This window comes from Poecilia reticulata, linkage group LG1, assembly GCF_000633615.1.
Source record: "Poecilia reticulata strain Guanapo linkage group LG1, Guppy_female_1.0+MT, whole genome shotgun sequence".
NCBI classification, from domain to species: domain Eukaryota; kingdom Metazoa; phylum Chordata; class Actinopteri; order Cyprinodontiformes; family Poeciliidae; genus Poecilia; species Poecilia reticulata.
The window spans coordinates 21,158,776-21,172,070 of NC_024331.1; the positions used below are offsets into that span (position 1 = coordinate 21,158,776).

A 13,295-nucleotide genomic window follows, 5' to 3' on the forward strand; every position below is an offset into this window, starting at 1 on the left:
TTTTTATGTGGATCTCAGCAAATGTGCTCTTCAAGAAAATTCCTCAATTTCGGCTTTCGGTGCAACCCCATTTTGTGATCCTGCACCAGCACCACTGGAGGCAATAATCTCCGACTGGCGTGAGGTGACGTAACTTCTCTTCCTGACAGGCAGGGCGTGCTCGCTTCCTCCTGCACCGCCATTGCCTTCAGCAGGGTCGTAGACCACAACCATGGTGGTATCCATCCGCGTCAGCGTGTACATGCTACTCTGGCGTGTTTGGTGCAGTCGTATTGAACGTAATTCCAGCTCGTCGTAGCTGGATGCCTTGATGAAGGGGCACCAGCGAAATGCCCTCTTGAAGCCGGTTCGAAACCTGGGACCAGATCAGGAGAAGGGACTGTTTAAGAAGGTGAAGCTGCAGAAGCTGAAGCACAAAACAAAATCTGTTTGATGTGCATTTTTGAGACTTTTCTTCAATGATATTGAAGCTTAAATTGTTTACTGGTACTGACGGCATGTAGCTTTCTTGGTAAGACTTTAAAGTGCTTTGCAAAAATAATTTTACTTCAACTTTTCAGTTAACTATTATGCTTTGCTTTGTCCAATTAAATCCCAACTTGTGTTCCTGATATTACCATAGTAACATGTAACGTGTTTTTTCCAAATAATAAAGGGTTAAAAGTTGAAGCTGAGTTGAAGCTTAAAGTTGTAAACCTTGAACAATCTCATGGGAACCCACCTGCTGTTGAGGCAGCAGTAGATAACAGGATTATACATGGTGGAGCTCATGGCCAGCCACAGCACTGACAGGTAAACCTGCTGGATGTACTTCCACCTCATCAGACGTTTATTGAGACCGGTCACAATGAAGTAGAGATGATACGGCAACCAGCAGAGGGCAAAAGTCACCACCACAATGATCATCATCTTTACCACCTGTAACAGAAACAGAGGGCAACATTGACAGTATTCTGCATGCCTGTGAAAGTTACAAATGAAAAATGGTTCATGAGCATCTCTCAAAGTCCATCAGTTTTATCATTTTGGCCATCACTTGGATGTTTGCAAGAAACCAGAAAAAAAAAAGATTTTGTAAATTATTATGTTTGTTTAGCTGAGTTTATTTAATCTTTGTATAATTTATTTGTCCTGCCATAACAGGGTAATTGTCTGCAGTCAGTAAATATGAGAACCTCATTCCCGTTTGTCAGACAAGGACTCGCACAACACAAAACTCTTTTTAGAGATCGATTTCTCATTACAAAAATCCCATGCTGACAGAATTTTACTTTAGTGACATTGTCTACATTGTGCCAATTAACAGTTGATGGGAGCGGTGGAAGACACTTACAAAATGGGAAGCTTTAGCCACTCAACAAGCTCTATACTCATCTTTTAAGCTTTTCTTTCCCCTTTACCTCAGATGTTATTATAATCCATTTTGTGTACTGAAGTAAAATACAACAGAAAATGTTTGGACAGTGCTGTTAATTATTTAAGTACACAATGTGTCAGGTCCTTCTAGACAACTAATCAGATGCAAAACAGACCCACTCCTGCAGTGCTGCTTGTGCGTTAACATGACAGCATCAGTTGCCCCTGTGGACAAAATACTTACTACTAATTAATATCTGTCCTGGTAGATTCAGATAAAATTTGATCTTGCTAAATGCAACAATTCACCTTCTGGCACGGAATTTGTCCTGAATTTTCAGATCCTCCACAGGTGCAGTGCAAAAACATATAAACATAAACAATTTGTTCTATACCCCCACTATTTGCTATGCTAAAGACGCATGTTTCTCTACTTTTATCCTCACTGCCCTCCTCCTGATTTTAAGGATTCTCTCATCCTTATCAAGCCGACATCCTCCTGACAAGAACTCTTGCAGCTTCTCATCTCCATCACTACTTGATTCTAATTCACATTCACTATTGCCTATGAACATTTAGGATTAGATCTACTTTTACTTTTTGACAAATCTGCCTGTATTGTAAATCATTCCGGAGGTAAAGATCAGTCACGGATTGTCTAAGCACTGCGTGGGAATGAGGTCCTCGTGACGCAGGCTGGTTCTCAGAAGTGCTCAGCAGGGATCCTTGTAGAGGAACCACTAGAGACAAAGCAGCCTCCCTTGAAATCTAAACAGTGGTCTTTGTTTTGAGTGAAGGTTTCAAAAAGGTTTATGGTTTAACACAAGACATGCTGTAAACTGCACTGTGTGGCTCCATGAGAGTCATAAAGTGGTATTTAATTTTGTTTTTTTGTGACAGTCTTGAAATAAAATAGAAGCACTCAGGACAATATAATCCAACGTTATGGGAAAAGGGATCAACGATTTTAGGCAGACAGCTCACCCTTTTTTGCAGTGAACTTTCACAGAAATACACATCTGTGTATTTTAACAGACATGTGCCATTTTGGAATGTGTAGCTCCAGTTTCTGTTACTGGGAAAAACCAAGTGTGTTAAGAGTAAATTCTTAGTTTTTTCTTAAGCCACATCAGGTCTGACATTTTGTGTATTTGTGACACCTTTCTGGAGATGACCCTCAGATGAGCCACGGCACGATGCCAGTCACTTAATGTTCTCCTTCTATGGATAATGCCTTTGGCCCTGTCTTTATTGTTTTACCATGACTAAGCTTTTGCTTTTTCATCCTATACACTTGAAAACTGGTTTAGAGCTTATTTGCTACGCTCTAAACGAAGCCTGCTACTGCAGTTATTTATTTATTCAACTTTTTTTCCACAGAAAGTACTCCTAGGTCTGTACTTCTTTGTTTTTTATTTTAATATCTGAATTTCTGCAGGTTTCAGCTTGGTCACTATTGGGATGAAAATTAGTGTGCACACTTCAAATAGACATGGATTTTATTCTCAAATTATAATTCCTGATATTTATGCAGCTTTTGAGATTTACTTATGAGAAAATTATTTCTTTTTAAGATTTCCCCCGAGATGATAGATTTTGGTTATGGCACCCAAAATTAATGGATCAGCCTTGTGTGAAACCAGTAGGCCACATAAACTAATGTGAATTTTCTCTGCTTACGATTCAGATCACAGACTAAAATGCCCTAACATCTAAAAGTCTGCCAGCGGGAGAAAGACAAGTCAAAACGTTTTCAGTCTGAACCTGAATACTTGATTGATAAACCCAAAGTTTTTACTAGGATATAGATTTGAGGTCCCCAGTGGTGCTTTTGCATTCAGGCAATCCCACAGAATAACAGCACCAACTTCAGGCCCCTTTTACTTATTGCCCCCAACACAAGGTCTGACATGCTTTCATCAAGGTGTTGTGTGGAAGTATTGAGGTAAAATGACAGGTGGAAGCTGATCTACCATTAAAAACACCTTTAAGCTGGTAGCGGAGGCATTCACAGTGGGTGTGTAAAGAAGGAAACAGCATGTGCTGCAGTCTAATGAACAGTACCGTTGGCATCCAGCTGACTATGATGGCAGATTGTTCTGTGTAACCACATAGGATTGGATCACCTCATTTTGGTTTGTAGGAATTACCAAACAAAAACAGCTTGACAAAAAAAATATGTTGCTTTTTGGGATGATTACATTTAATAGTGTGAAAAGAGCATTGGTTCCATTGCATTGTGTGTGTTGTGAACTAAAATACTGGCAAATAATCAGTTTACAAAACGTGAAAAAAAGCAATAGATACATAACAAAAAACTTTCACCAGCTAATCTTTATTTGGCTTTTACCAGCTAATCTAGCTACAACTCATTTCTGAGAATGTTCTGTCCCAACATGGTGTTTATCTGAAGCACTCATCCATGCTTTTCCAGTTCGCTCAGGTCATCTGCCGTCGGCCTTTTAAAAATACCAAGTGTCAGCTACAAAACCGCCTTGCTTTCTGTGAACTGGTGCAGCCAAACAGTGGAGTTGAATGTGCTCTACCACATCCTTCAATGCAAAATAGGGAGCTTTTACATGTTTCAACATAAACTCAGCTGTCAAGGATTTATTATTTCCTCTCAATAATAATAATAATAATAATAATAATAATAATAATAATAATAATAATAATAATAATAAAAAACTCTATTTGTCTTTTTGGTTTATCTAAGGCAATTCCAATTTGCTTTGAGCTTAAATAAAAATAATCTTTTCCCTCTAACCGCAGAGCAAACAAAGAATGTCTAAATGTGTCTCAACAGGCAGAGAAGCCATAGATCAACTCATAAGACAAATTACATAAATGATAAGATCCAAACTGCATTTTTTTAAAGACATCAGTTTGTACAGTAGATAATGAAAGTATTTTGGTTTTTAGATTAAATATAATTTATGAAGTAAGCATACAAGCCAAATGTAAAACAGAGGACACAAGTAAATCCCAAAAGCTTTTTTACCATAGTAAACTAGTGTCATTGTATTTTTCTGAACAGAAACACTGTGTGCACTACAACCAACTCTTGGTCATTGCCACACAAGTGGTTTGAATTCTGGAGGCTTGGAAATGTGACAGAAACTAAGGTTCTTAATAAACTATGGTCAGAAACAATGCGAGTTGTTTATTTTGAGGGGCATTGAACAAACCTGGAGTGTCAGTCAGAGTTAGAGACTCAAATACAGACAAAAACTATATTCAGCATAGGTTTCTAGACAAGAAGAAGAAAAAGCAGAAGAAGAGTTTTGATTTTGGAAGGAAATGATATCAACAAACAATGTAAAGGTTACTGTAAAGAATATGCAGCTTTTAATGAAACTTAATAGGAAACCTCTGATTTTTATTAAATCAAAGCTCTCCTCACCAGGCCTTTAGTAGAGGTGGACAGCCATGTCTTGAAAGTTTTGAAGTTCTTCCCAACTTTTTTTTTTTTTTTACTAATGGTTCAACACTGCTCTGTGACATGTTTGGACTTTGAGATATTGTTTTATAGCTTCTCCGTGCTTTAAGCTTATCCACAACTTTACTCCTGACTTGTCTGCTGTGTATCTTTGTATTTACGATTTCGTTTGATCACCAATGTTCTTTAACAAGCCTTTCAAAGAAGAGCTGGATGTATGCCGAGAATAAATGAATCACATAATTTACTAATTCAGAGAAATGGATTCACATAATTTTATATAAGATTTAAGTCGTGGTTGTCAGATTTTAATTTTTTTTCTTTCTTTTTAAAATGTGTACAACCTTCCCTCAATTGTGTGGTCTAACACAAAATCACAATAACATACACTTACATTTGTGGTTTCAATGTGACAAATTGGGAGAATGTTCAAAGTATCTGAATGGTTTTACAAAGGATTGCACCTGTCGACCTGTAAGATGAAAACCATGACATTTTTATGGAGAGAGCAGAAGAGAAAAAAGACGTGAATCCTGTTGGTTCATCCCTCCCTGCAGAAGAGAAAGCTTAGGTTTGTTCATTCTTTTTTCATTAGCTAAATTTATATAATGCTTAAGGACTCAAGGCACTTACTTATACACAAATTTTGCCATTACCTCTATTTATCCGATTGACTGGTTGATGTTTTGTTCTCTGGCAGAGTCGATTGTGTTTTAGCTTCTATTTATTTCACATGTATCGTGTATGGGACTTGTTCCACTACTTTCTCCTGCTTTTCTGAACACAACCTTATAAGTCTAAAAACTACGCAGTCCTGAAGTTCCTCTCAAACTGCACGATGCTCTTCAGATCAACTTCTCATTGATCAGATCAGTATTTTACCACCTTATTCCTCTTTCTTTTGTATTTCTTACATCTTTCTTCATGCGATGACCTAAGCTGTCTGAAGCATTCAACATTCTCCTTCTGTGTGTTTGTACAGCTAAAAAGGAAGTACAGAGATTATAATAAGATCAAGGCCTTGTTCAGGCCTGTTTAATTTCCTGTAGAGCTTGCTCTCAGAATTACAGTGCTACAATTTAAAGGATATAAAATCAGATTTCCATCTAATGCCTCAAGTCACATATAAGGTTGAGACAGAAAACACACAATTTACTTATTCCTGAATAGAGTGACATGTTGCAGTTCAATAAATTTTTTATTACACAGTTAAATTTAAATGATTTCATCTACTTTATTGTTCTCAACAAAGAAAGTAGTTTTTCCAATTAATGAAGCTACCAAAGACAAAGAAGCACAATGTGTGTTATCTGAAATTAGATGAAACTCTGCCTTCATTTTATGAGACACTTCAAATTTCATCGAGTGCTGCATTTCAATTTCACGGCAAGACGTGCCTTTCTTCAGGAAACGTGGTTTGTTCAGTCAAGGGAAAACAAACGATTGTTCAGGACTGTAGTGCTGTCACTTCAGCTGTGAAATACTAATGTCCTTAAGAGGCAAACAAGCTCACATGAGAAAGGGGAGGAGTTACTGGATGATGAAGAAGTACTTTTCTGAAAACTGAGCTTTACTGGTACTTTACATTTAGAATCAGAGAGTTTAATTAACTTGCAGAAGCCGCTTCACTAATTATAAAATATGTCATAAGGGGGGCGATATTAAAAGTAAATATAGTACCCTTTACCTCTCACACACACACACACACACACAAAAAACCCACCTCATTTTATTTGGGAACATTTATTATATTTTAAGATAATTAGATTAGAAATGATTTATTTTGCTTCTATAAAATAATCAATATCACAGCTAAAAGCACCCTAACAAATTCTAAAAAATAAATGTAACAATATTTTTTTTTTTCAAGATGATCAGCATTTTTAGGGAACTTTTAATTAGACATGCACAGAATGCTGTTCCCTTCAGTGTAACTATGATTTGACACAGAGCTGTTTCTCTTGGCCACTATTCAAAATGGAAAAGACTTCTATGTTTTCATAGCTGTTTGCAAAAACCTTTTCCATATCTACAGTACAAACAGTACTTAAAATATTTTAGACATACGGAGAGATGGTCAGAAAGGTCAAATAAATCTGCCAACACATGTTGATAGAGAATTACACTATTTTGTGTGATATGATACCAGTCTAGTGAACAATATACTTAACAAAAACTTGCTACTTATATCTACCAAGGAGGCCAATTATTTCAATGTGAACTGTTTAATGGTTTAGACATTCAAATTTAAGATGGTGACCAATAGATGAGTCACCATGACTTGTTCTTGAAAGTAGTTTGCAATAATTCTCTAATATTCCTTATGGCCGGGGTATCAAACTCCAGTGTTGTGTCTCAAGTCCAACCCATCCCGAATCAAATGTCCGAACTGCCTCCTCACCATCGACACACATACAGATTGGATTATTTGATGCAAGTCGGTTGAAGCAGTGCCACGTCTGACACTTGCAGGTCACTGGTCCACAAGGATCAGAGTTTAAGACCCCTGACGTATGGAGAGTTCTAGCAGAGTATTGTTGGCACAAATAGTTGACAATATTCATGTCACAGCAGCTTCATGGCTCAGTGGACAGTAGAGAAAAAGTTATGCAGAAGCCTGAAGCTACATTAGCTCATAAAATAATATCCTAACATTGATATTTTGCCGTTCTCTTTTTAAAAAGGAGAAAAGCGTGGCACAGCTGCAACCTTAAGAAGATATGGCCATCTACCTAAACTGACAGGCAACAAAAGCAGATATTTATTTACAGAGAAGCAGCCAAGAAGCACATGGCAACTCTTGAGAAGCTGCACAGATTCACATTCCACAAATTGTTTATATAATAGTGGCAACAAAATGTCGAAGGCATCGCTTTGGTCAGACAGGACCAGTTGTGTGATGGATAACTAACAACCTTGAACGCATCATGTTCATATTTAAAACTGTTGGTGGGAGAACCTCTGCCATGCTTGAGACCGAGATGGAGGTTGACTTTCCAGCAGGATAATAACACTAATCATAAAGCCGAAGCTATGACGGAAAGGAATATTTCAAAGCATGTTAATCAACAAGAACTTCCTTGGCCTCATAGAAAACATTTGGCAATTTTAATGCTCACAGTTATTCCCTGTAAACTGTGACTCAACTTGAGTTCTTTTCCAAAGAATAATCACCAAAAAATGTAATCCCTAGTTGTACAAATGCTGATGGAGACACATTAAAAGACTTGTGCTGCAATTTCAGCAAAATGTGGTTATACGCACACTTTGGATTTTTACTTGTAAAAAGATTTTGAAAACCATGTATAATTTTTTCCACTTTACTTTCATGCACTGATTTGCTTTGCAAGTGTAGGATCCTCTGAATATATTTCTGTGCCACTTCAGAGTGCCTCCTTGATCTGGTGATTAAATTGGTCCTGAAATTCAGATGAAATGAGTTCAGTCAGAGCACAGAGAATAAGAGATGGGTGGCGAACAAATAAAAAGAAATTTGCATACTGTGGAGGAGAACCCAGAGGGCCAGTGTCAAACATTGTTTTACGGCGTTCATGTTTTTATTTTTTTACGAATCCTAAAGCCAGTGACAATAAATTGCACAAAGAAAAAAAGGAAATGTCAAAGCAATATGTTGGTGTAGGTTGTCAGTCATTGATGTCATGGCAACGCTGAATACTGATACAAAAGGCAGTGACCTCTTTTGATGGTATTTGAGGATCCGTCACATCTCATTTGATAGACTTCAGCTCAGACTAATTCATGAAGTTTAATATTTAAAAGCTAATAATTAGATACACTCAGGAATGATGAACAGGGATATCCTTAATTCCTTCATTACTCTGTTGTAAAGCATACCGTTAGGTGAATGCATTTATTGTTTTGCTCTCTCTAGACAACCGCTTCTCCTAAATATTAGAATTTGAACAGTTTAGCCAAGTTCATGAGTTTGTATCAATTTAAAACTTTGTGGCGGGTTCATAGAAAACAATGCTAGAAAACGTGGTCATAATGAAGAGGTTATTATTCTTTTGCACTCTAGGTTGTACATATCTGGACATAATGAAAGTGTTTTGGTTTTTATGAGAATTATGGGATGCAACTCAGAAATCAAACCATCAGCAAGTGTGACCAGTGACCGCCTCGATACAAGCAGGAGCTTTGCTAGCTGCTGGTGTTACAGTTAAAGCAACTTTAGCAAACAGTAATATTAACAAACTGTTTCTACATTTAAAGGATGAAAGGAGAAGCTTCCCAGACTGGAGTGTAGATTTACAAAACAAGCGACCCAAACCCTGAATTTGGCCCTGGTCACGTCAATAACACTAACGATACCGCCAAATTAGTCACAAATAGTCCAAAGGGCAATAAAATCTGTGTACTGTTGTTGGAAATATTTTATGGAGGCTTTGGCTAGCCTATAATAGACTTCATGAAGTCCTCATAAGGTCATGCGTTTCACTAACTTATCTCATGGTGTCTACGGAAAGGAAGGAATGCCCTGACCTTTAGATTGATGATGCTTAACCGCTAAAGAAGAGGCACATAGAATAACAGAATTATTATCTCAAGGCCTCGCTTCATGTGAGGGAAAAAAAAGACTAATGCTTTAACTGAGCAGGCAAGGAAGTCATTTATCATTGGGAAAAGCCTGGTAATCTTGTGGAGATTGAAACATCCATTCAATGCTTAATGTAGCTTCCCCTCTCTTTCCCAGCAGTACTCACACCTTGAAACGTGACAAAATATATTTCACATGTTGGCTGGATAGGTAAACAACTCATGGGTGTCAATGACCCATACGACCCACAGGTGGGTCAGTGACACATGTGACTTCAGTAACAAGTGTGAATGCCCCAATAGCTACTAACCCGAAACGCCCTCTCTGTCCCACTAAACCAGCCAGGGACTTCAGATGAGATAAAGTATCTTTAAAAAGCATAGGATGAAGTGCTGTAAAACATCTGATGGCAAAATTATGTAAAAAATAAACTTAAATATACAATTATTCAAAGGTCACGTTTGATCAGTAGCATATCCATAATATTTTTGCAATGAGCTTTATTTACAGAGAAAGAAAACAAAATCAAGTGTCTAGACAAAGTGACAAACTACAGTTAAATCTGCAAGCTGCTGTGCAAACTCTAAGCATGTATATCTCTGTGGGAAAAGTCTTACTTTAGGTGGAGAACTTATGCTGCGGTATGTCCATATTTTTTTTTTTAAATAATCACACGCACTGCATTCACAACACAGATTGCATTAAGTAAATGGATGCAAAGCCCATTAAGTCCAGCAAATACGAGCAATTTGCATTTATTTTTGATAGCTTTACCTCACTTCAGCAACCAGCAGAGCAGGTGCAGAAGTGATCAAAGAGTAGAGAAAATATATGTCTTCCCTAAAGGCATCAGGCCATAAAAAGATTGAGGCACTTCTGAAAATCTGTTCTTCAAACGATGGGTGTGAAGTGCTGCCTACATGCACTGTGTGTACCTCCATCTAGAAGCTTAAAAAGCCATGACATCATCATTTGGGCTTTTCCAAATAGTTTAAAGGCTTAGCAGACTTACAGTTTATAGATGTGTCTCGTTATTTTGGAATTTAGAAAACAGAAATAATACTGGTAATACTTAAGTAAGCTAAATGATTTTGAAATGGCATTACCTCACAGGAGAAACTTCTCAAAACAGGACAAACTTCCAATTAACCCTCTCTTAATCTCAGAGAGGGTTACAGCTCCCTGAGATTAAGTCTGTCCATGAAAACATTGCATTTATATTAACATGGCATAGTTTTCAGGATCAAGCGAAAATGAGAAAACATGAAGCAAGGCACAACATGACTTCATGGAGAAAGCAAATTGCATACGGCTTAAGGTCTTTCTGTAAATATTGAAATACATTGAAGTCAGAAGCAATAATCAAAAGAAAATTGCAGCCTGAATGGAATCTGGAAAAAGCAAATTAAAGCAATGAAGTGTTTTGTATCCTTGGGTAAAGATTGGAGATGTGATTTTTAATATCAATCTTGTCTTTTGTGTTAGGTTCTTTAAATCCTTCTGTTAAATTATAAGCATTCACAGTTAACAGACATTTTTTGTGAATATCAAACTTATTTACGCTAATTAGAAAATTTCATCTTTGCAAATGGCAGTAATGGTCCAGGAGCGTAAACCTCTCACATTACTAGAAAACCTGAGAAATGATAACTGAGCTCAGAGCAGGTTTTTTCTCTGAATCTGGGAAAAAAATCCTATTAGTCCAATTAGCATCTATCCTTCCCTTCCACAGATCAGATGCACCGGTGTCACTACTTTCAATGAAAATGAAATTCACCATTTTATTTTAATTAGTTTATCTTTACTCCAGTTCTTTATTTAATTGGCGTGTTCTTTGTAACGAGGAAATGAGCCTCTCTAATTGATTCACCTTAATGAGGCTTATTCTAAACGAGTAAAAACACTAGAACACTTTTGTTTGCAAACAGAATCTTCTGAAAATTAGGAGAGGCTCTGTCGCCGAGGGTTACAGCTTGCACTCATGCTGGCGTCTCACAGCAACATCTTCTAAATGTAAATGTGAAATAGAGTCTTTCAACAAAACACCAGCTGGTAGGTTCACTCTGAGCACAGACAAGAAACAAAACTGAATTACAAGCTAGTAATTTAAAAAAATATATATATATATTTTTCATGCCAATTTTCTCAGTATAGGAGTCCAGCGCAGACACGCTGTGACATGGTGTTTGGTGAAATACCTGCGAAAAAAACAACATGATTCTGTCTATGCTTCTGAATTGAAGGCAACATTTCGTTTTCACAGATTTATAGAAAAATCCAATTTACCTGGTATTACTAGAAGCAACTGCCAAGCCCCCAGTGCAACTTTCATCTTGACCCTTTAGTTTGAGACAAAAGGTGTCCCATTATGTAGTCACTCTTCTAAAAATAACTCAAATAGATCTGTATTATAAGCTAAAAGTGGCTTCTTTTGAGATTTGCTGCATGAGAAAGGCAAGTAGAAATGACTATGGTATGAACTTTTGTATTAAATGTCAAGGTCCACACTGAGTAGCTGGACTTGAGTTGTTTGTTTGTGCAAAGCTTGAGGGGGGGAATAGCATAAAATAGTTCAGTGACACTTGAGAATCAGCCTGAGAGCAGAAAATGACATAAAATGGCAGACTGCAGGAGCTCCAGAAATCCACGGCTCAAGTGGGAGAATCTGCTGACAGAGACGCTTTCTTTAGCAAGCAGAGATGAATATATAGGAGGAGGCAGGCAGTTAAATACAAGGAAATATTGGAAAGAAAAAATAAAACTGTGCGGGTGGTCACTTTCCTGAAGGCTAGCAACTCTAAACATACGGTTTAGATCTAAGCAATTCCTTTTGGCAGAATGGCCCCTGATAATCTGTAGAAATACTTTTATAATGGGTTTCTATTAAACTTTAGAGTGAGGTGGAGCTAGGTTACCAGAAAGAATGGGCAAAATAAATGTGTCTCTTGACGTGTAAAGCTGGTAGAGACGTACCAAGATGACTTCCAGCTATATTAGCAGAAAAAGGTGTCATGACTCAGGGAGCTGAATTCACATCTTTATATATTATTTTTCTTTTGAAAAATCCAGTTTCCTTTCCATAGAATTTTGTGCATTTCTGTCCTATAAAATGACACAACAAAATGCTCTAAAGTGTGTGGCTGTAATCTTATAATGTGTAATAAATTATTTTGTACTGATTAAAATACTCATGCCTGTGTTCAGAACCAGTCAAAGTCCTCCAGTATCATCTAAGGCAGTTAGTAGGTATAAATGTACATACAACTTCTCTTTTCTATCAATCTGCCTCCCTTCAGCAACTAAATGATGCTGCAGATGGATGAGTTTAGCTTTAAACGGCATTTTCGCCACTGCAATAGATTAGTTTAGTGCCACTGCTGCGAGGAGGGAAGCAAAGTGAAAGGTGGAGTGAGAACGAAATTTGTGAACATAAAGGAACATTTTACTGAAGCTCTAATTTAGAAAAAACAAAAAATAATGTCATTGACATGCTAATGAGTTTTTTAATGAATTAACTTTGTACTTGGTTAGAGTATAGTCTGGAGACTTGGCACATTACTAGATTGATGTTTCTCCATTAATGCAGTAAATGAATACCCATTAGTTCACTTGGAAACAAAATGGGTCTGGCAATTAGTTTGGAACATGTGGAACGTTTCTTTGTAAACTCTCAGAGATTAAAACAAGAGAGATGTGAATTCAAGTAAATTTAATAAGTTTACCATTGCACAAAAAATTTGGAGCACTGTATAAATCATGTTTACTGAAACATCATCTGATTTAATAATACCAGGATTTGCTTTCATTTTTGAGAAAACAAAAAAAAAAAATATTTATTTTTTACTTGACCACCTCAGTCTAAATATATTTAACATTCACTATATTGGCGTTGGTAACGCCACTTTTAAAGCATTTCCAATTAGTTTTTTTTGTATGATCGCC

General features: G+C 37.0%; 1 protein-coding gene across 1 annotated transcript in view; it reads right to left on the reverse strand.

Moving 5' to 3' along the window:
• Positions 1-6: 6 nt before the first annotated feature.
• The window catches only part of tacr3a (tachykinin receptor 3a), a 30,171-nt gene continuing 16,882 nt past the window's right edge, over positions 7-13,295 (reverse strand). The window contains exons 4-5 of the mRNA XM_008413860.2: positions 722-918; positions 7-355 (exon numbers count right to left, since the gene is read on the reverse strand). Of these exons, the coding sequence (XP_008412082.1) occupies positions 31-355; positions 722-918 (522 nt within the window). The 3' untranslated portion in view covers positions 7-30. The remainder of the gene's footprint in view (positions 356-721; positions 919-13,295) is intronic.